This window comes from Haliotis asinina, chromosome 16, assembly GCF_037392515.1.
Source record: "Haliotis asinina isolate JCU_RB_2024 chromosome 16, JCU_Hal_asi_v2, whole genome shotgun sequence".
Taxonomy (NCBI): Eukaryota; Metazoa; Mollusca; class Gastropoda; order Lepetellida; family Haliotidae; genus Haliotis; species Haliotis asinina.
The window spans coordinates 24,148,397-24,172,993 of record NC_090295.1 but is presented as its reverse complement, the minus strand read 5'-3'; the positions used below and the strand labels follow the sequence as shown (position 1 = coordinate 24,172,993).

Genomic DNA, 24,597 nt, shown 5'->3' with positions numbered 1-24,597 from the left:
CGCGTCTGAAGAAACAAAAAGGAATTAGAATGAGTTCAGGAAGTACAGATTCCGTGCTGTGTGACTGTTTCTTGTCTATCACCGCACTCAACACCTTTCCACCTTTTTGACGGTGATATGTAAATCGTGTCTTGACTATATACTCAAATGATTGACATTATGAGCATCGATCTTCACATGTGGGAAATACATAAACCAAACCTTAGGGTCTGACCATCCAATCCCGATAATCCTCTCTTAGGACAAGTATTCGTTGCTAAGGGCTATTTCTAAACCGGACATTCGATATTAAGTTCCAGCAAGATTTTCTAACATTCCTAACGTTAATAAGATCTTCGAACTTGGCAAGCATAGAACTGAAAGAAAATTTTCTTCTTTACAGGTGACCTTACATGATCAATTTCCTGAGATTACTGACTAGACATAAACACTGGGGTGTTCGTAGGTTACTGCTGGGAGACCATTGTTTCGAATACACCATAACTGCGTAACACTGAAAGTAATTTTTTTGTTAGTGAGTCGGTATCATCAAGTGTTTCTTTATTTACATCGCCGTTCCCCCTTTTCCTAATTCCCTGAAACTATGTTATGGATCCACACTGGTTAGTATTGAAAAGAAAACCATTTCTTGGTTCACGTGACAGCAGGGGCCATTTCAGATTTCCAATAGCCTTCGTCTCGACAGATGTTCTAGCCGCACAAGTCTTTGTTTCGATTTTTTCCAATGTTCGCCGTTGAAACAAGAATAGTCTTACAACTCTTTTCCATACATTGTTTGTTTCCATACATTGTTGTTACGTGACTTGCCAGTGCATGCGTTTGCTACGAGTTGCATCGACGGGGCAGAATGACTATGTGAACACATTGTATCGTCCTTAGTCGATAGAAGTTTATAAACACGGAATGTCTCTTAATCAGAGGTTTTGCGTGTTGCGTGAGTACAAAGGTTTTCAAAAGCACATTCCCATTGAATCACGACGTGGAAATATCGGGAAAACATTCTACATTTATAGCAATGCCTGTTAATTGATCGTGTACTATCCTACTATACACGTGTATGGATCACAATCAAATCGTCCCACATTCTCCTTGTCTTTATATTGATGAGGGCAGATATTAAGACTCGTCTGCACAAAGAATATGAACAGCACAGTTGATCAAATCACGTCCGGCGCTTAGTTCTCGCTCGTTATTTGACTTCTTACATGAGAGTAAAACTGACAAACACACAAATAACAACTACAACATAAATAAACTTTCAGCAGCGCAGTCCACTTGTCTTGACTTAGAATGAGGTTCATTAGGTACCATTTTAACCCACGATTAAACAGCTATCGTTACCTGGTTTTCTGTTCGCTGAATATTTGTTGATAAAGCACTTGGGAATTATTTGTGATAAATGAAATACGATCTTAATAACAAGACATTATGTAACACCCGAGGCAAAGACGTTTGCACTTGCAGTTTACCCATTGATTATAACATGGTGTTGAATTTGTATTCTTATCTATATGCCAGTTAGGTAAATTATGCAGTCACTTATATTTATCACCTATTCTTTTTTCATCTAAGTCCTGGTGTCCCAAAGTAGGATAAATGAAGGAAACACAACTGGTTATTGAAGAAGACCATACGATGAAAATGTCCTCAAGATTTTGGCAAGTCTGACTAAAAATATAATTCGGCATCAGTCCGAGCTACTTGGAGAAAGGGCTTTATCTGTGGATCTTAAATACGCGAACAATTTTGAAAGATAAACTATTATTATGTTGTACAGATTAAGCTAAATATGCAACAGAGAGGGTTCGAGTGATCTTAGCACTGTCAGACCGGTAAGGCTCATCATCAGCTTAGGCTCTACACACAGCCCAGTCAGCGAATGGGGCTTTTCCAAGAAAGCCCTGCCTAGTGGAAACCACCAAGAATTTTCCGGAGCATATGGAGGATCCCCAACACTGAAACCTTCTGCATTACCCAGATTGTCAGAAGGGATGTGTTCCCAGTGGAGAACCAGGGCAGTCTCCTGATCTGCCCCAAGCGATCAGGACGTACCAAACCAAGTGTATCAAGAATAATAGGGAGCCTGACGACAGTATGCTTGGGATGCTAGCGAGACATTTCATAGGTGAGGCCTGCATACTTAGCATGCCTTTCCCGAATCTTGCCAATCACATTGCTGTCAAATGGAACAGAAAATTCAATGATATAAAACAATTCATTGGCTTTGTCAAAAAGGACAGGATCAGGTTTGTTAGCTGGAGCTCTTCTGAGGCTGTATATGGGCCTGTTCCAAAGAAGTTTAATACTTTCATTTTCCACGATGCCCTGGATACGTTCATTGTCGTGCCATGGATGAAAGACGATCCGTTGTTACCATGTTTTACAGATTAAGATAGAAATGCAGCAGCGAGTGTTCGGGTGATTCTGGTACAGTCAGGCCTGTAAGGCTCATCATCAGCGCTACACTCAGCCCAGACAGCGCATTGGACGTCTCCCAGGAAACACTGCCTAGTCAAACCCTCAAAGAACTTTCCGGAGAATATGAAGGCTCCCCAATACTACAGCCTTCTGCATTACCCGGTGGTCAGAAGGGTTGTGCTTCCGTAGAACCCAGGCACAATTATTATTACAAATTGACTCTAAGAAATGGACTCAGAATTCCGATCCGATTTTAAACATGGCTTTTACGGCGATGTGACTTTCACATATTCAAAGGTTTACATATGTAAATGCTGTATTCATGTACGGATGAAACCTATAATTAGTCGCATACTAACCACAAAACGTCATGGAACACAATACAATTCGATAGTTTCCAAAATGATTTGATGGCGATATCATTAACCACACACATTTGTAATGATTAATTTCAGTTTTATTGAACGATTACAACACGGCGAATTCATCAATGAATCGATGAAGTATTATGGAGGAACGTTGTGATGTAAAAGTAGTTCCGGCATCTAATGAAAATGTACAAATATACGATCGACCAGTCATAACCGAGAATCACTAAATAGCACAGTGTGCAAATATACAGAGATATCACACAGAATCTCCTCGCCAGTATGGCTAATAATGTATGTTTAAATCAAGATTCTCGATTCCATATTGCTAAAAAAATCAGAATGCATGTGTTGATACTTTTGTATAGAAATAGTCAGTTGTCAATAAAGAATTCTAATCAATTTTTAATCATACGGTATTGAATATGTACACGAAAGAATACATGTATTTTGTGCTTACGCAAAAACTTAGCGTTTTTTTTTTTCAGTTTTAGTCCCCAGTGTGTTCGGCATGCATGCCAGTCTGGTTATCGTAAGGACGTGTGGATGCCGGTTGTTCTTCCACTATGAGCACCTTCTCTTGCTCAGTCATCCCCGATGTAAAGGTTTTCATGGTGTCCTCTAAAGCTTTTCCCCTTGTTTCATCAAGCCCCAGTGTAGCAAGCACTGTGAGGAACACAATGATTCCCAGTGCAATGAATGGCACCATCAGATCCTTATTTCCACCCTGAAATGACATGAGATAAGTATCTGTTAAACATACACGATGTCGATATGTACATAACAATATGGGTGTTGCATTCATTTCAACTGTTCAAAATATATGCATCCGTAGTTATACTGATTAAAAAGACACAAATTCCAGACGTGTGTGAAGATATTAATACAAATAACAGAGTTAGGTGTGAAGATTGATCAAAGATGTGTCTATGCTACAAACAACCATATTCGATTTGTGCATCTGCGTAATCGGCTGTAGACAGACATGATGACTGCTTCGTGTGTTCTTGGATTGATGTCAGTTAAAGACAGAACCACATGCAACAGGCTGACGGAGTACCAAATTTTACTTTCACGTCAACACTTCTTTACTTCACGCAGTGCTTGCGTTGTAGATGATAATACTCACTCTCAAGAAATTACAGAACGAGCGACTAGAAATGGAACATATCTACTTTTATGTGCTCATGAAAACTGAATGCCATGGAGCCACTCACCAGAGTCAAGACTTGACCTGCGAGTATACCGCCAATTCGTGCACCGCAATTCATAGCAGCGTATCCCAAATTCCTTTGAGCACACAAAAATAAATAATAGTTAGTGGGATAATACTGTTTTCTGTGACTGTACATTTCGTAAGGTGTGATAATCTTGGAAGTAGAAATGTGTTTGGTTATACGCTGGTGTCTCTTGGCGCATTAGTGGCGTGGTGCTTGTCTGGTGTGTAACACTTCACTCTGCAATATTCCAGCTACATGGAGTTGGTCTGTAAATAACCAGATCTGGACAAGACAATCCACTGATCAACATCATGAGCATTGAATACGCATTTGGGATACGATAGCATGTATCATGACCACCCGATGCCGTCAGTCGTCTCTTATCATCAGGGGTATCCTGATCTTAACGGATAAACAATAGTGGTGACTTTCTCAAGTGGCTGCCATACCAATGAATGGGGGATAAAGCATGGAAAATACACTCCACACACATTTGAAATATTCTAGGGCTGTGACGGGTAACTCGGACACCCGGGACGGGTGGGTAATGACTTGGCCCCGGGTACCCGTAATATGTTATTCTTTCACGATTAAACGGTAATATTGTCGTTGAAGATTTAGACATACAGCCATATCTTTTGAAAAAAATGCATGTTTAAGATGCAGGAAAACTCGACATTTTAGCCTCCGTGCTGAAGAATCTATTGTCATTTCTTGCAAATTTGATGTCAGAGATTACCACAAGGTATATCCGGGTAGGATAGGGTAATTGGGAGTGGTTTACTCGGGTAGAAAATTTGGACCCGTCCCATCCCTAAAACATTAATGTTTTGAAGTAAACATAAGTGATGAGAAGCAGTCTACATAAATTGCTATATTACGACATAAATAAATTTTCATTCAAATCTTGAGAAACGGATGTGAGTGTCAAAGAAGTGTCACACCCTTTACATCATTTACCCTTTCAAGAGGACCATTCAAATAGTTATCATCACCAGCTTTTCTTTGGGCAAGTCAATAGAATATTTTTCGGCAGAAAATTCACTGATACCAATATACTGGCGGTGACGTTTCAAACACGTTCTCCCATACTAATTAATATAAACAGTTTGTTGTTCTTTAAAATATGGATATTTTTTACCCATGAATGCTTTTCGTTTTGATTTAATCTGTCTTTGATGTGACGCGGTGCACCGAGGCATTATAAATATTCACATTAAGAATTGTACTATATGCAACAAAATGGTCATAAGCATCAATTTTGCGAGGCGGACATTTTGATTTCTGCAAACGTTCCCTAGCGATGTTGATGGTGCACTCCACGCCATGACACTTGTATATCACTGTGGGCAAGAAGATAAATATTAATGCAAAATATTGCTTCTGTTGCAAAAATATAACGTCCAACAAATAATTAATCGCGAATGTCCGACAAGGGCGCAAAAGTAAAAGAGATGTGAATAGAACATGAATATGCCGCTGATAAGTGATGACACCAGGTGTTAACGGAGAACATGAATGTGCCGCTGAACATAAGTGATGACGCCAGGTGTTAACGGAGAACATGAATGTGCCGCTGAACATAAGTGATGACGCCAGGTGTTAACGGAGAACATGAACGTACCGCTGAACATGAGTGATGACACCAGGTGTTAACGGAGAACATGAATTTGCTCCAGGACGACATCTCATACCTGATAACAGTTGGATACTGTTCTACACACAAAGCCTGTATAACCAGCCATCCCAGAAATGTTGCACACTTGGCCATCAGTGCGCATGCGTTGATATAGTTCCCTTTATCCTCCTCCGGAGCTGTGGGACAAAGCAGCGACTGGTTCTTAAAGAAGCGACGTTTTCTGTGCATGTATTTGAACTATTTCTTGGTCTTTAAATGCGCATAGCTTATGCACCTGGCGAAATCGTGTGTGTGTGTGTGTGTGCGTGTGTCTGTCTGTGTGTCTGTCTGTGTGTCTGTGTGTCTGTGTGTGTATGTGTTTTGTCACTGCAGTGTTGCAGCACACCTTTGTCTCACTTGGTCGACCGTTTGTTTTACAGGAATATGTATTTAAGTCACAGACTCACCTAACCGTGTCGATATCGCCAGGCCAAAGCATCCTGCGGCCGTTAGAAGGAACGCCACGGAGCCACAAATGCGCCTTCCGAATCTGAACATGGATCCAAGAATGTTTTTCAGTGTGGAATGGATGAAAAATGATTTTATTTGAACAGGGAAATTCATATTTCAATGTGATGACGTTTTTGCATCTTTGTCCATCAGGTTTTCGTGGAATCCGGTTTGGAGGGATACATTGTAACGAAATGAATCAGGTAAATGGACAAAAAAAAAGACTCACCAGAGACCTCGTTAAGAAAGATTGGCGTCACAGAGTCGAACCGAATTCAGTTCATTCGATTCCAGGATACATTTTTCATGTTTCTAAAATGGCTATGATGTTGACAAACTTGTTTGCATGCCTGTTGTAATTTAATCAATGATTAGCTGTATTTCTCATTGTCCACGTCTTTCCCTTCTCATTGATATTTTTAGTGAAGTTTTTACCACTTTCCAAAGATATTGCTCGCACTCTGGAAACAGTTTATAAACACTTTAACATCAATTGTGTTTGGTCGGTGTATCAATAACCTTAGTTTCGGAAATGTCTTTGCTTTTTCATTTGCAACACATTTCTGGAAAAGACAGAGGAAAGCATTACACAAACTCTTTGATGCAGACTCACAGAGACGTGACGAGGACGATGCAAGGCGTTACTGGCAACTCAGTCAGGGCCATAAGGAGCATGTTGAGGTAGAAATCACCTGACAGATTCTTCAACCCAAAGCTAATGGCATAGTACACGACTGAGCAAGAAAACCTGGGGGAAAATGAATTTCTCCTGTAAATTATTCTCATTTCAGGGACATTTACAGTCAATAACCACATCATAAGTGTGTGAGGTTGGGAAAATCACATTAGCTTGGTGCGCCCCGTGGCGGCAAGATTTGTTTGATCCCCAGGTTGACAATACAATGAATGCTTGGGGGAAAACAAAGCGTTTTGAGCATGCATGTAGCTGGGATGGACTATAGTGTCATGTAAATACGCTTATAACAATGATGAAAATGATCAGTGACAGCAACTGTCTTCGAAAAATACCTCTTTAATTTATATCATTGCAAAAATATCTCTCCTACATGTCTTCTAATCATCACGATCGCAGCCTTATGGCATATGTTGCATAATTGTACAGTTGTGTACTGTGACTGCTACAGTATGCGTTCATACTAATTTATGCATTCGTTGTTCCAGCATGTCGGTCAGTTACAAGCTGGCATGTCGGGTGCTCATTGGTTCATTGTACTAACATGCTTTGAAATGATCCATGAAAACATAATAACTGAGTCGAAACTTCATGTTAGTTTGATATATCATTACGATGAGGTTTATGTTTTAAAGGAATTCATGGGAATACAACTATGTTTGACCGAAAGAAATATTTCGTGCGCATACAAGTAAGAAATTGATCCCAGCTAACAATTTCACGCTCACACAACGTTATGCTTTCGTTGTTTCGTTGTCACAAAGGCGTGGCTTGACTTTGTGACACGTCATGATTACGTCCCAAAACAACCACAGGGTCAATGTTTTTAATGCTGACATATTTTATTGTCTGACGGCATATTTCACGATAATATTCGAACAGTTTTCCCAGCAGTTGTTTTGGTCGTGTGTTTTCTGAAGCTTTAGCTGAGAAGACTGAAAAATCATCTCATGCACTCCATCGTGACACTAAAGTATCGGAAAGGTTGTTACGACGTTGTGATGAGTTTCCTCAATGTAAATTTGCTGAATGAACTTCCCCATCTGCAGCCTTCTGAAAACGTGTGCAAGCTGGGATATGCGTATTTCAAGGTTTGGGACGCGCGAGATTTTGAATTGTATCCGTTTTCTTTTTCCGATTCTAATTTAGTATATATTCAGCCACAAGAAGTGACCTGACGACATACTGCTAAGCTGCGGTATTCACTTAACCATGCAAATACCAGTGTATTTCGTCTGGAGTATCATTTGATGATGGTACACATTACTATTCCTAACAAAGTCACATTCAGGGATTACTTAAATATCATAACGAAACGCATTTTCAGTGAATCACAGACAGTATAATTCATAATCTGATCAACCTACCAGATATAGCACGAAAATATTGTTTTCCGAGTTAGTTTCCTTGTCTTCAGCAAATCTTTATAGGAGTAGGAGTTGGCTTTGTTCCCCTCTGCCTTCTCCTCCTCCGCGATCAGATCAAGTATTGAAGTATCAGGAACTGGTTTCTTGTTGTAGGCCGCCATCTTGATGATAACACGCCTCGCCTCCTTAACTCGGCCCTTTACCGCCAGCCAACGGAGGGATTCTGGAACAAAGCTTTGCAAAAACATAAGCCACGAGTTTAGGAAAGATTTAAAGCTTAATCTAAAAAATGTTTAAAGCTAATCCCATTGTTTTACTTTAATCGATATGACAAAATAAAAGTATCAAATTCATTGTGACATGTGTCATGTGATCAAACACGGTGGGTTTTTTTACTTTTGTAATGAAATGGTATAATTTGAATCGAACAACTGTCTCACGGCATAAGTAAGATCTCAGTAGTAACATGGTGCGAAATCACAGGACTTGCACGATATTTCTGAGAGACCTTCTTCGGTTCAATGGTTAAAGATTTTATTAGGTGGGCAAAGAAGAGTGATAACTTTTGTAATTTTTGTGCGATTTGATACATGATTTGAATATATAGGAATCTTGTGGGTAATCATACGCTCTTCACGCCGGAAAACCTGGTTTCGATTCCACAATGTGTGAAAGTCATTTATCATCCTTGCCGTGATATTGCTGTAATATTACTTAAAGCCTCTTAAAACTAAGCTCAATCAACATTTTACATATAATAACATATTTTTACTTACAACCAAGTAAGGAGGATGGGAACTGTCAAAACTGCCATTGAGAGATGCAGCCATTTCCAATGGTGCAGCCATTTCGCCATGAGGCTGAATATCATGATCGACACCGGCCACGATGGAAGAGATGAAACAAATGCTCGCCATTTCTTCCCAACAAACTCGATCTGGTAGAGGTATACTGTACTTAATATAAAGCTACAGGCAATGCCAAGAACCGCTCGTAAAACTGTAAACATGATCCAGGAAACAGAGAAGGCCGAAGCTGTATTTCCAACGAAGATAAGAAGAAGTCCAATGTAGAAAACCTTCTTCCGACCATATGCGTCTGCACAATAGCCAGCTATCATTGTGCCAACCAGCACACCGACCATTTGAATGGATATCATTGCATTGCTGATCCAGCTCATCTGACAGACCAAGTTCCACTGAAATTAGGCAAAAGTGCAAAGGCATATGTAATGCTGCACTTAGTGTGTAATCATTTCACCGATGATGTCCGATGAAAGTGCATTAGCAGTGGAAGACGAAGTGCATTTTATTATTTCATGCCATTTGTATAGTGTTTGTCACCTTTTGCCAAGTTTTTTTTGAAACAATTCATGTGGATGTGGGAGGTCCGTCTTCCACATGTACTAGACTGTTGTGTTTGGGTATTTGAATCAAACATGGTGCTGGTGTGTTTCAGCACCCGTGATTTTCTCTGTTTTGGACAATGTTTCATTTCAATCAAACACAACGAATAAGTTGCTCCAATGCATGTTCCATAATGTCGTTTAAAGTGTCCATGAAGCATACAGAAAGAATTTACCGTAAAAAGTAATGACTGTCAAAGTTTAAGGTGTTCCCATACTTTTTGTTTGTAGTATATATTCATGTCCTCAGAGCTGGAGGCCTTTGATTCTGAATAGCAAAGCTTAAAATGAAATCTTAACAGTCAGTATATTTGATATTAGAGCTTCTGCAAGACATATTTACCTTTTGGTACGCTCGAAACATTCAGCTGTAGGCTCGAATCCCGATGCGCACCCGTAATTATTCCGGTGTGTTGGGACCATACCCTTATCAAAACCAACTCGCTCGTTCATTCATTGCTGTGGGATTCTCATTTTCTTCTGGGTTTTTAGAGGCATTTAAAAGTTGGTATTGAAGTAAAAGGCATATTATTTGGGTGGCAACTTATTGTTTATTGATGTCACAACGTTTTATGGGCCATTCCTTGTCTCTCCGGCAGATGAACTGATACCACAACGTTTCTGGGCATAGATCCATAGTCTATAAATCTCACCCTTTCATCACATCGTTCTTGCATACACCACTCAACACTAGCTCTTCTTTTACAATTTAGTATATATACTCATTTATGTATCTTGTTTGTATCAATGTACGAAGTGGCAAGGAATAGACCAGAAACATCGTGACATACAATAAACAAGATGTTGTCATACGTATTATTTGCCTTTTACAGGGTAAGCAAAAAAAACTAAAAAAATACAAACAAGCAAAACAAACAAACAAAAAAACCCAACAGTTTTCACATATTTACCTCTGTGACAACCGTCTCCATGGAATCACTGAACTTCCTTTCACATGTTCCGTTCCAAAAACAATTTTGGTAACTCTCGTTCGCATAGCTCATGTTCCACGGCCTGGATTGTAGATCTTGTGACGCACACCACCAGTCAGGTTCCACGCCAGCAAATGCCATCATCAACATGGTAGGGGCAAGTACCAGCGTGGATAACGCCAATATCGGGACCAGAATCAGTTGGTACGCACCAAATCCTCCAAGGTCGTCAATGAGAGTTTCCAAATGCATGCCTTTCACGTACTGAGCGAATGTGGGACTGCCTTTGTAGGTGAATTCTACAAACATCCGTGCACAAAGGGCAAGAATTGTTATTTCTTTAAAACGTGGATTTTACGTAAGGTTGGTTTGTTTGGTGTTTTAAGCCGCACTCAGCATAATTCCAGCTTTATTTCAGCAGTCCGTAAATAATATGTTTAGGCCATACTAGCCAATGATCAACATCATGAGCATCGTTCAATGCAGGTCAGTAAGCCTAACCGCCCGATCTCGTTAGTCATCTCTTACGACTAGCATTGGTTGTGCTGAGATCAATTCCACACCGGTTTCGGTTACGGTTTTTTCCGTAAGGATTAACGATTCTTACAAGACATCGTTTCAGTTCAGAAGATCTCGCAACGAATGAAGTTGTCTGTAGTACATGACTGGATTGACAACGATAGCTGAAGTTTATTTGTGGTGAATAGAAACCTGACATGATATGCGCAATGAGCGTATTTGTTTTGTCGATTAATTGTTTTGATAAATATACAGGCAACGCTACCATGAAAGTAATCAATACACACTACAGTCGATTCAGCCACAGGGATATATATAAACTCTTAAAAAAAGAAACGCACAGGCCCAAATAAGGAAATGCATTAAACATATTTACGTGTAAATAGGTCCATTAAGCATCAACACAGTTAATTCAGTTCGGTCACTGAAAATGTGTGGACACAAGAGGGCGTTCAGGTTGTTACGATAGTGTATTTTCTGCAATAATTATTATTTGGGTCACAATGTTTAAAGTTTTGAGTGATAATTATTTTTGGTCACATTTCGTATCATAACTGTTCAATGCTTTTCGTACTTCGGCAGCAGGCTTTAAGATATCGCTTTAGAGTTACCTCCCTTTGAGTGTGTGTTTTGATTAGTTGTGCGGGAGACCACGAGAAAATTCTAAATTGAGTTGATATTACATTTGTGCCCCATTACTTTATATTTGACTCATTTGCATTGTACATGAAATCTCTATTGTGAATCTTTGTACCTTGATCTTGCTTTCTGAATACATATAATTGAATATTCAAGACTTGTAAGTGTTATACTTTGCTAGTTCTGAGGGGAGTTCCTATACCATTTTCTACGACAAATTATTCATTGTAACAAGGTCAATGCACGGTGACACCAACCATTTCAGCCGTCACTGCGCGACGCTGCCTTGGGATTGCACAAGCCGTCGGATGTTTGCTTGGAGAATTCTTCATCATTCCTCCTGTAACACGTCGGCAAGTCTACAAGAAGACGGTAGCGACGTGTCGATCACGTCCCAGTGATGCTCGATCTAATTAAGATCAGGCGATTTGGAAGGCAAGGGAAGGACACTGACGTTCGCATTGGTACAATGGGCATTTGTTACGCGAGCTGTCTGGGGTCGCGGTTTGTTGCGTTGAAACAGCTCCCTCTGGTTGTTAAAAGTGTGAGGAGCTGGTTGATGTAGCTGTTTGATGTAAGATTGCCTCGAATTACCACGATATTCGGTTCGATACATCCGTTTAGGACAAATCCCAACACTATGGCGTATTTCTACCCAATCTCTCGACATGTCGAACGCAATGTGGCACAGAACGTTCGTGTCCACGTCGATAGACGAGTTGTCTCCCATCCCATCAATACTGGAGGAAACTCGATTCATCATTGAAAAAAAAGCGTCGCCAGTTCCCCAGATTCCATGACAGTACTCTGTCGAATCATTGAACATGTCGTTGTTGGTGTGGTCGTATCAGGACAGGTTTAACATTTGGTAGATATATTCGAATTCCCAATTGTGTTGCAGTGTCTGTTGGTGTAGCAAATGAAAGACATTGATGACAGACCTAGATGAATGTGTCCAGACCAGGAGTGCCATGATTGCGATATGGTGCTGTTGTGGTAATGCTGTGTCTTGCAAAGGAGGACTGGGGCTCCCCGTGCTTCTCCAGTCTTGGCATCTCTACTCGGACATATTGCACATGTCGTACTTGGAAAGCGTTTTTTGCATGCTCTTTTCACGCGTCGTTTTGATTTGTTTATGATACACGTGTACAAACGCGCAATGAATAACGGGATTCCAACCTATGAATTGTTTTAATGACGGCTGCTGTTAACACACATCCAGAGGAACTGTTGAAAATATCTGAGCGTTTTTTGTATTTCTGAAGAGTTTACATGTCTACCACTATCTGGTATGTCACCTCAGTAACAACGAAATATTGAAAATGTCTTCTGATACAATAAAGAAATCAAGTCTGGTTTGTTGTCTTGGTTTTTTTCCACCAGGTATGTTTTTTCGATGTATCATTTAACTTTCTTTAAATGTCAATCAGTTTCAATAAATTCTACTGCAATATTTCTCGATTTTGTATTGTCCACATGCTTACAATTCTCAAGATTAGTTGTGGGATCCAGCACTAGGTTCCAGTCTCCAACTACTGCCAATGAATCATTTTCAAATTTTAAGATATATATTATCAAACAGACTGATGCAAAATTGAGGATCATCATAATTAGGTCCATAGAAATTAGTTAGTGTTAATCTTATGTCTTCTTTTGAAATATCAGCGATAACATAATTGCCATTGTTATCTATTAGGGTCCTATGTATCTTGAGATCAACATCATTATTAATAAGTACGGTAACACTCTAGAATTAAATCTCAATGGTGCTATGATGGACTGCAAACCCCATTTTGTATGATAATGGAGGCAGATTCATCAATATGAATGTCTTGACCGAAATCTTTTTTTTTTTTTTGTTTGAAGGAATTACAAGTATGGATTTATAGATTCGTTAGAAATGTATCAGAAAAGAATGAAATGCCTTCAAGCATTAAAAGTCATCACCAGTATTCTAAAATCAAGTAAAGACAGCCCATTACTTATAAACTGGAGCACTATCACTTTACTCCAAGACTTTCAGTATAGATTTTGTTACGAGTGTGTATTTTCTGTATATTTTGTTGTTAATTAAGTAATAATTATTATTGGGTCACAATGTTTAGCGTTTTGAATAATAATTATAATGATCCGAATTTTTTGGATTTTGGCAGCAGGCTTGTCCGGGAATTTTCTGCCCTTGACTTCCTGTTTGTTTACTTCCGGGAGACTGTTTCCAGTGCATTCTGCAGTTTTGGTGATGGCAGTAAGTGCTCGTACTTTCGGGAAACGACTTCAAGTATATATGAAGGCTAGTTGCCGTGTTGAGAGCGATACAGATTCACTGGAGTTACATCCCCAACATATCCGTCAACGCCTGAAACTGCTGTCAGATCGCTCGCTATGTTTTCATTCTACATAACTGTTTCTCCCTCGTACTACGACTTTGGTGAGTTTGCTATATTATATTTTGTGACCCATTGCCTTAGCTTTTGTCTCACTTGAATTGTATTTGCAATCGATATTGTGATATTGACTTGTGACTTTGTATAACTTGCTCACATCATTGCCTTAATACATTATCAGAAAATTTTAAACTTGTCTTTGTTCTGTTATGCTGGTTCACAAGAGGGGGGGGGGGGGGACATAGTTTGTCACGGTAAATTCGTAACCGTTACGAAATCTACAAGGCGTTATTTACACAAAAATGGAATTGGTCAGAATGAAAAAAAAGTTGACAACGGTCTGTGTTGTTTGTGCAAAGATGTAAATGAGAGTTTGCGTTGTGTTCGCTGGGAATGTCAGGTGGCTCAAACCTTATCATATATCCAAAAAAGTAATAGAATAAACAACTTCCACCATAAATGGAGCTTACTTGCCCCAGTACTCATACTGTATTGATTTGTACTTGACAGTATCTATACATCGTCTAATTAATGCCTCATGCATGTTTATAAAAATATCATTACAATAATCGGTCACCTGTATTTTATGCAGCTGCATTACTTTAAACTGTATGTATTACAGCCTTGCACTTGTGTATCTGTATTATTTTTGTCTTGGGTACCAATTAAAAAAAAAATAAAAAAACTTATGTTTGTGAACAAATTTAAATACTCACATTATCTCCCCAAATTGATCTGCATGTATTGGAAAATTCGTTGATTGTACGTGGCACGTTCGTAAAGGTACGTTCAAACGGACTTGAACGGATGTTCCAGCTGTAGATACGGAAAAAATCTATACTCTTACTGGTGATCCGGGCACAGTAGAGCAGAATCTTCTACAAGAGTATTGTAAGAACGGCTCGGATATTGCTCACTCACGTGCCGACGTGTCTCAGAATGCTAATTAACCTGTCCCACTGAACATTCACCCACTTTCAACTTGTGCAATACCATGATGTTACAATAGTGTTGGAGGACAATTATTTAAGTATAAGACAACATAATCTCAGCTCAGCTAATGACATCCATAACGTCTTATTCTTGAATGGCAGCTTCTGTATGCCTTCTAAGTGTATGTAACTATCCTAATCATCGAGGTAGCTGCAAGGGCCCTTGTCACCTCTACACGCTAAATAGGCAGCGAAACGAACTGTCCGTGGAGTGTTGCCCATCCCTGAGACACTAGGACACCACAGGGTTGTTGCCACGACAGCATGCTCGAATACCCTTTGTACCCAACCGACACGGAGGTACCGAACCTTAGACGCCAAGCTGGTACTCGTACCATGTATGCACCTCTGAGGCAAAACGACAAGCATGGAGAAGTCAGAAACAAAAAGAATCGCATTGCCAGATTATAATATGATACCGTTTTTTTACGTGCCGGGCATCCACTGGCAAGAAGCTGGACCTTTAAATACATTTAATAAACCACATGTCATGTCATATTTACGTTGTCGTCCCAAATTACAGATTGCCAGCTTAAGTGACTGGTACTGAAGGCAAAGAAAAAGACCTTTGTTTCACTTTTCAGGTAGCCGACTTCTTTCTAGTTAAGTACACTGAAGAGAATCAATGCTCTTTTCAACACATTGCACATAAACTCGATCTATTACTGGTTTATACAGTCTGCATTTCATTCTTCGCATTTGCCAATTTGATGTGACACTTATTACGCCCTGCTTCTTTGGTTAAAGCAGACTATGGAATGTTTCATTTCATCATACGTTTTAACACGAGGATCTCAAATATATGAGTGCAAAAGTGCCCCAAAACATTCTATTACGAGGAGTCTTGTACTCATATGTTTACTGGTAAATGTAAACGATCACGGACATAGGGTTTGGAGTTCTATTCTCTGAATTCCTGATTCTTCGTTTGAACATCACGTCTTTGAATGTCTTTTTCCCACAACGTTACTAGAATATGATTTGCATTATTCCGATGTTTGTCCAAATTATTGGTCTTTGGAAGCTGGGCAGTGATTTTCTGTCTCAGGTACAATCGGACAAGCAATACTTGATGCTTCTTGAGGGGCGATGGTGTAGCCTAGTGGTTAGACTATTCGCTCACCACGCCGAAGCCTTAAGTTCGATTTCCCACGTGGATACAACGTTTGAAGGCCATTTCTGGTGTCGCCCGCTGCGATATTGCTGGAATATTGCTAAAAGCGACATACGGCAAACTCACTCACTGGATGATACTTCTTGTGGACTACGAAAGAGAGTTTCCTTCGTCTCAAACTAACACCATGACATCCTGCCATCGTGGCAGCCAGTTCTTGTCCATTTCCATCAACACAAATGCCAGGAGAATTATGCAACGTGTATGTATGTTTGGTTCAAATGCATCGTATAAGCGCGGAAAGTATTGACTAATATATGCAGATTGTTTCAGGTGTTCTTAAGATGGTAGTTAGACGAGACCGTTTCAGTCTCCTCTTGCATTAATGTTTAACATGCGAATTTGGAAGAAAATGTTTCCCTTTGTGTTTGCAATACAACTTCCTTCAAATATCATGCTGGGTCTATTATGCCCTATTTGTATTAAGATAGTTGTAAGCACCGCACATTAACATTAAATTACGACTACCTTAGCCCTGAGAGTGCTTAAAAAATCTAGGCTCTGGATTGCATGGATGCACATTGTATCGCCCAAATGCCAACTATTGCTTGATAAGATGAAACGCAACCATTAACCACTGACAGTATGTATTGGCTCTCATAAGTTATTCACATACAAACATCAAGGGCTTGAGGGGTATTTATCAATATTGTTATCACATTTAAGATATAAAGAGTTCATAGTAAGTATAAGGTATACCAGAATGAAATGTCAGATCTACGCTGTACAGTTATGCATGTTTGAGGACAAAGACCTGTCACGGTACAGTGTTCAATATCGTCATCGGACTTGCGAGTCAGAGACTTATTCGTATTGTCACAGTATTAATTGTACGCCCAGCACGTCACCCATTTACAGTATTTATATTGTCTGGACGTTCGTGGTTTAATATTTCATTGTCCCATGCTTTCATCCTTTATCTTAAAAATGCGGTGGCTGTCAAATAGTGATGTATGCTGGGGAGTTGCATGATCCCCGGGGAGTTGACAATATCAGAAAGTAGCATAGTGTCCTATGACCGGAGATAGTAATGTACGTTGCGCCGTGAGCAGAGAATGTGCGTGGATATGAGAGCATTCTTAGTATTACTGTTTCTTTGCCATTTATGCGAAAGGTTTACTTCATGCTTCGTTAAAGCGAGGGAAAAACTGAAAGTGCAGTGTACAGGTGAAAAATAGATGCAAACGGTCCATTGAGCCAGCTGAATATCCTATTTGTTCGCAATGTTTTCCCATTCTTCTATGAATGACCGAATCATCAAGAAAGTCATTTTCCGTTAGCACATGGATCTTTAGATCTGCCTCTTTGGAGTAGGTGTCCTTTTTCATTAGTCTGCCATACAGAAGAATGCAATGTGTCTTCCAAGGCTTTGCCACTTGTCTCTTCAAGTCCGAAGGTAGCAACACCAGCGAGGGAAACCAAGACTCCCAAAGCTATGTATGGCAGCATGAGGTCACTATTTATGCTCTGAAAAATTCAAAGGATGAACATAAAGAGCAAAGTTCAGATATAATACTAATTTCGCTTTGCTATAGTACGATGGTATTAATATGTAGCCTTTATAACAACGACGATGGTTCTCGCAGAGGGAAGTACGACTGTCGAAACTCAGTAAAGCATGTTTTGGCTGATGTTTTTAATACTACGTATGAGATTGAGGTGTTTTCTATTTTACATAGACATTTCTGGAGTATTGAAATTGGTACCATTAGAAATCAGACAAGTTAAGAAGCATATACTATGCATCCTGCTGACGTGTAGATCGCGTTCTGACCATGATTCTTGGTAATAGAAGAGAATATGTGTGTAGACACAAGAGTAGTAATTTAACCAGCAGGTGTTCCACTTAGGTACTCCTAGTCAAACTAATCAACCGCAGGGTGTAGTCAATAAAAAAGTCTAGATACTCACGAGAGACAGAATTTGACCTGCAAGAATAGCACCGATCCTTCCACCCGAATTCTGAGCACCAAAGGCCAGGTTTCTTGATAAACAATAATGAAATATACAACTGTTATTCACATTAATCACACACACACACGCACACACACACACACACACACACACACACACACACACACACACACACACACATCGATAAGGTTTAAATGATATTTGTAATGTAATATTTATATTTAATTAACACAATTATTCCTGTTTTGCGAATTAATTTATAGAAAGATATTCCTTTATTGTTTGTAACGTGTGAATGTGAATGAGTTCTAATGACGCATTGAAGATTACTTCAAGCATACCCGAAATATGTCAGAAAAAGCATGATTAACGCAAGCTTTGTTGCGTGTCTTACTTTAATGGTCACATGCAACCCAAAAATCAAACATAATTAAAACACAATTATCACTCATTAATGACATATAATATACATTGCTGCAAAACTAAAAAAAGCAAATAAACAAAATTATAAGCGTACAATCGCGATTCAAAAGTGGAATATTTTCTACTTGGGTTTACTTCCCTCGAAACGGAGGGAGGGTCATAGCGGGTGGGTGTGCACTCAAGTGTAACGACGGCTTTCGATTGGCTGTTTCATTTGCTGATACACTGAGGGCTCATTGTGTGTACAGAGAAATGATCTGTTTGATGGGCAGTTTAGAAGTATGTCGAGTCACATGAATGTAAGATTCTTTGTGGATAACAACTGCTTTTTTTTGCATGTGATGCGTTCAATTCAGTATCGATTCGTATACCGTTACTAAACAAAATCATACACACTAGAAGAAGTTGTTATCCATAATGAATGCATATAGAGATGTTGGGTTTTGTAAATGCATGTTCTCTGAACTTACGTTCGATCCAATCATAAGCAGGGAGCCTATATAGATGTTATCCCTGTCAAAAGTCATCTCTGTAGAGATGGTGAACTACTGCGTGGGTGGAAACTGTCATTTGCCCACGTACAAAGCAGGACTTGAAACTAATGAGATTGCACCAGTTTCCGTCAGATTCAGTCTTCCGAAAAAAATGGATGTAGTTTGTTTGTCATGTGTACATGTATCACACCTGCCTAATTACATAATGTGGCAAAGACAGGACTCGAGTGCACGAGTCATAAATCAATATATTTTGTTTATGGCGTATAACCTGATAGGTGTTAAGTTCAAATTGCATGTGGTCAATGAATGAAGCTATGTGTTGTATATTGTCTTTAGCAGACAGACAGGCAGACATATAGGTGTCAATAAACCAGACATTGAGCTTTCAACATGGGTTCTTTTTATGTAACGAGTAGATTATTTACTTCTATGTGTAAACAAGATTGCCAAGATTGCATACTGCTCACGACCTCATTTTCTGGGCATACATACTGTTTCAAGCCCCGCGAACCTATTCACTGCGCATGCGTTATGGGCGCAACGCAGCACAGCTGTTGAACCATTTTTTCTCCCAGCGATGGGGGAAATTTAGAGAATACTTTGAACTCCGATTTCGCGGCTTTTTTTTTCATCGCGTTTCCTCAACTTTATAGGTTGAATTGCCATTTTTGGTGTATTGTTTCGGTAAGTGTATAGCGAAAGGTATCAGAATCTGCAAAGTTGTGTTTTATTGCATGTGACCTTTAACACGGATAAGTGAACTCAGGTACTCTGACTCCTCCAAGTAATACTGGTGAAGATCCGGGCTAGAATTTGTCTTCAACAACCTACGCTTATCGACTGACTAGACCGGGTGGTCAGGCTCGCTGACGTGGTTTGCACCGTACCGTATCTCTATTGCATATATTGCTGTTGATCATTGGATTGTCTGGCTCAGACTCGACTGTCTTTGCGCCATATAGCTCTAAGAACACCAACCAACCAATGAAATAAAGCACTGGGTGCCTGTTACTTTCGCGTTGGACACATTGTTTACCTGATGACTGTCGGGAATTGTTCTGTACCCAAAGTATGGGCAACTATCCATCCAACGGAAATTGTAAATTTGGCAGTTAACGCGCATGCGTTGACGTAATTTCCTTTCTCCTCCGCAGGCGCTAAAGAGAAATGCGTTTGCATAAATTCAAATAGGTAAATATCCATGCAAGAAATAGCTTCTAAGATCATATTACTTTGATACTGCGCATACCTTTCTTGCAGAAGACATTCACACTGACTACTTTAGTACTAGAACTACTTCACTACATGCTACTACTACTACTACTACTACTACTACTACTACTACTACTACCTAATCTTGTAGATACAGCCAGTCCAAAGCAAAGAATAGCAGTTACGAACAAACACGCTGCGATCCCAACCCGCCTTCGAAATCTGTAACAAAGAAATTAGTAAGAACGGAAACCATGAGAGCCACTGGATTCCTTTTGTCAGACGAACTACATTGCCGTGCACATCCATGTGCATGAACTGAACTAACACCATTGATAATTGTTTATTGTTTAACGCCTGATTCACCAGTATTATATAAATACTCGAATCTTCAAATAACTCAATCCACCTATTGGAATATGATGACATGAGCTTGACCACCTGGTCCATTTACTTAGGCATGAACTATTAAAGACTAAACCAAATCTCAGTGGCTAGTGAAGGCTTACAACAACTATGGCTTTTAATCTTGTATCACTTTTCATACTATTGGTACCAAAATTATAAAGACCTAACTGGCAAATCTCCACTTTCAAAGGCCTCAGTTGATTGTAACTCTAATAATTGAAGAGTTACCGATAACTGTCTGCTGGTAAAAGACAAACAAGCCCGGAAAATTTGAAATAACATTCCAGTCATCATGGCACTGGCACACTCACACCGCGATAAGTAGGACACAAGGTGTTACTGGGAATTCAGTGAGCGTCGTCAGCAACAGGTTGAGGTAGAAGTCTCCGGAGAGATTCTTTAAGCCGAAAACAACAACATAGTATAATCCCGAGCAAGTGAGCCTGTGAACAAAAAGAAATGCATATGACCATAAAATGTCAATGATTCATAATGACGTATCTGGGCTTTTTACCGTAATTCAATTGGGTTAAGAAATAATGGTGTCATCGAGAAACCGAGATTCCAGAAGTTCATAAATAATGGTTCATTTAATTCAACAAATGATGGATCAATAGGGGCCACTTGGTTTCCACACGGCCACACAGCACATGTACAGTTGCATTATTTGCCAGATGATTTAGTTCTATGCTTGAAACATCTTTCTGTGGTACTACTCTGTAAGTTAAATAGCTATAAGCATAATGCATAGAGTTGACATACGCATACGCATACATGGAATAAAGGTTTAAGTGCTTAATCATTTGCAACATATTTCTATCAAAGAACACACAAAGATCAAGATCGTCGCTGAGAAGCAATCAGGACTGGACACCATGGGATAATGGAACGTTGTGTTCCGAATACATCAAGATGTAGGTCTCTCTTACCACAGGAAACAAGTAATTAGAGTTTTCAATCCTAATTCCTTTGTCTTAAACAGATCCAGATAAGTATAGGACTTTGCTTTGTCCCCCTCCGCCTTCTCCTCTTGTGCAATCAGCTCCAGGATGGACGTGTCCGGCATTGGCTTGTTGTTGAGTTCTGCAATTTTTCGGATGACTATTTTCGCTTCCTCCAGGCGTCCTTTTACAACAAGCCAGCGGACAGATTCTGGCATCAACCTTAAGACAGAGATGGTGATTCTCATAATTCAAGGTCAGATCCATAAGGACAACGTAGTTTCTTTTTGCCAGATTGATTACAGTATACAGCAATCAAAAACCCTTTTGCAACTAAATTATCCTTCTTTAAATTAAGCCATTAATGGTGGAACACTCATCGTTACCCAGTGAAAATATTACCACTATCTGGTGACATAACCTCTGCTGGTGTATGTCAAACATGAGTGACAATTACGACAAATATTAAAGGAGACCATGTTTAGTATGTAAATATCCAAAACGAACACACGGTGATGTGGCCAACTATGCACATATATATTTATATGTATATATATTATTCTTACTATACAACCACTCACAACCACGTAAAGAGGTATGGAAATGCCAAAGCTGCCGTTCCTAGATGCAGCCATCTCCAGTGGTGCAGACATTTTGTAAGAAGCCAGAATATCACCATCGCCAATTGCCAGTCCGGCACAGCCGCGATGAAGACTCGCCACTTAGCTGTAACAAATTCTACCTGATAGAGGTATAGAGTTGCCAAGACAAGACCACATGCCATGCCAAGAAATGCTCTCAAAGCTGTAAACATGGTACAAGAAACGGAAAATGCTGACACCATATTGCCGAGAAAGAGCAACAGTAATCCACTGTAGAAAACGATCTTCCGGCCATATTTGTCTGCACAGTGTCCGGCGATGATGCATCCAGTAAGTACACCGATCATCTGAATGGATATTATTGCATTGCTGACCCAGCTCAAGCCGCAGACCAAATTCCACTGAAATCAAGGAAAGTTCGCCTTGTTAATATGTGGACGTGAAAAAGCACATACATACATACATACATACATACATACATACATACATACATACATACATACATACATACATACATACATACATACATACATACATACATACATACATACATACATACATACATACATACATACATATGCTAATGGGAAACTCACCACCACTCACAATAAACACTTCAATATTATGTGTGTTGGCTGTAATTCCCTTTGAATTTCGTGAAGTGTCTCGTATGTTGGTACTTATGTATTAATGGGGACGTCTCCCTTCACATTTGGAAGATTCGGGTAAAAAATAATGCCGTATTATATATGTTCAAACACAAGTGAAAAGCTTTACCACTGATATTTCATCTTTTAAACCGAGGCAAGTTTCATTTCATCCGTCTTGTCTTAATATCCTTGCTATTTCTCGTAACATTCAGATAGACCGCAGACATCGCCTTATTTTGCAATCACTGTGGCTTTTGCAAGTACGTTGTTGATCCAATTCATTGAGTTAATTCCACTATTTAAGCAATAGCCAGGGTGGATATCGTGCGTTATAAACGTAATTTTGCAGATCATAGTTACCTCTGAGACAGCCGTAACCATGGCATCACTGAACTTCCGGTCACATGTTCCTTCCCAAGAGCAGTTCCGATAGCTTCCGCTCATATGACTCCTGTTCCATTGGCTGAGATTCATGTCACGTGATGTACACCACCAATCGGGTTCAACACCAGCAAATGCCATCAGAAGCATAGTAGGAACAATAACTATCTTTGAGGAGGCGAGGGTCATAGTCAGAATGATTTGATAAACACCAAAGCCCCCAAGGCCTTCGATGAGGCCTTCCAAATTCATAATGTTGGATAAATACAGTCCTTGAAAATCCTCGCAGTGGCCATAGAACAACACAGAGAACTCTGCCTGGACAAGTTACACACAGCTGAAACAAAAACCAACCTATCTGCACGACCTCACAAAAACTGTATATCGTAAAGGAACCCTGTGGATTTAGTGTTGTATTATTTTACTGCCATTATCAACCGTGAATAGTAAAGTAAACATTCCATACAGATAATACGCGTGAAGATCCGAGCGGGAATTGGTCCTCAGCAACCCATGTTTGTCGTAAGCGGCGGCAAACAGGCGCTCAGGCTTCACGGTAAATGCTCTCAGTGCATGAATCAAATCTTAAATGCCAACGTATCCAGGCAACACGAAGACACCGTTGTCCATAACGTGTCGTCGTTGCATACAGACAACCGTTGATAATTTCTGTCGAAACAAGTAAAATCCTGCATTAGTCCAATAACCGTCCAAATACATTATGAGACTAGATAAATCTAACACTGGGACAAACGTCTCGTGCTCTTAACATTTTCCAAAACCAAAGAGGAAGTACTGAAATAATCAAAGGTTGCCAGTTACGTCTTGCTGCCAAATACATCTTGCTGCTTTTAATCCGCACAAAATAAATTGAAATGTTTGTCAATCGGTATATATCAACATTATAGTTCAAGACATACCTTTGGCAAAAGAGCTCTGGAGCAGACTTATGTACACGGTGGTTCTGAAGTTACCGGGATCCTCGCTTTGCAGCTAGCACTAAGGACAGCACTTAGTCAGGATGGATATGTCATGAGGTGCTAACTATTCAGAAGACATAATTGACTCACCGGCTGTTGCTTGTGTGTTCAGCATTAATATTGGACGCAATCACGTTACAGAATACATTATCTCAATAAATCAAAATACATTAATGGTCAAAGGCAATTTTATCGACATTGTACGATATGTTCTGAAAATTTCTGCCTTCGTCTTCGGGATCCAGACCCATAATAACATCTTTTGGGTTCTGTCCACGGATCGCAGTTCCGCTAAACGAATGTCGCTTCTAGAGACGACTCTGTCATCTGTACGAAAAATTATGTTGTG

At 39.7% G+C, this 24,597-nt stretch overlaps 1 protein-coding gene across 1 annotated transcript; it reads right to left on the bottom strand.

The window, feature by feature from the left end:
* Window positions 1-3,276: 3,276 nt before the first annotated feature.
* LOC137267714 (uncharacterized) lies at window positions 3,277-24,339 on the bottom strand. The gene is made up of 17 exons (XM_067802175.1): window positions 24,189-24,339; window positions 23,248-23,605; window positions 22,217-22,638; window positions 21,624-21,857; window positions 21,006-21,137; window positions 20,426-20,508; window positions 20,111-20,231; window positions 18,152-18,224; window positions 17,524-17,707; window positions 10,512-10,816; window positions 8,972-9,393; window positions 8,196-8,429; window positions 6,748-6,882; window positions 6,092-6,174; window positions 5,701-5,821; window positions 4,004-4,076; window positions 3,277-3,513 (listed from the first exon to the last, which is right to left on the bottom strand). Exons 2-17 carry the CDS (start codon window positions 23,518-23,520, stop codon window positions 3,277-3,279), a joined length of 3,132 nt encoding a protein of 1,043 aa, XP_067658276.1. The 5' UTR covers window positions 23,521-23,605; window positions 24,189-24,339.
* Between the last annotated feature and the right edge of the window lie 258 nt (window positions 24,340-24,597).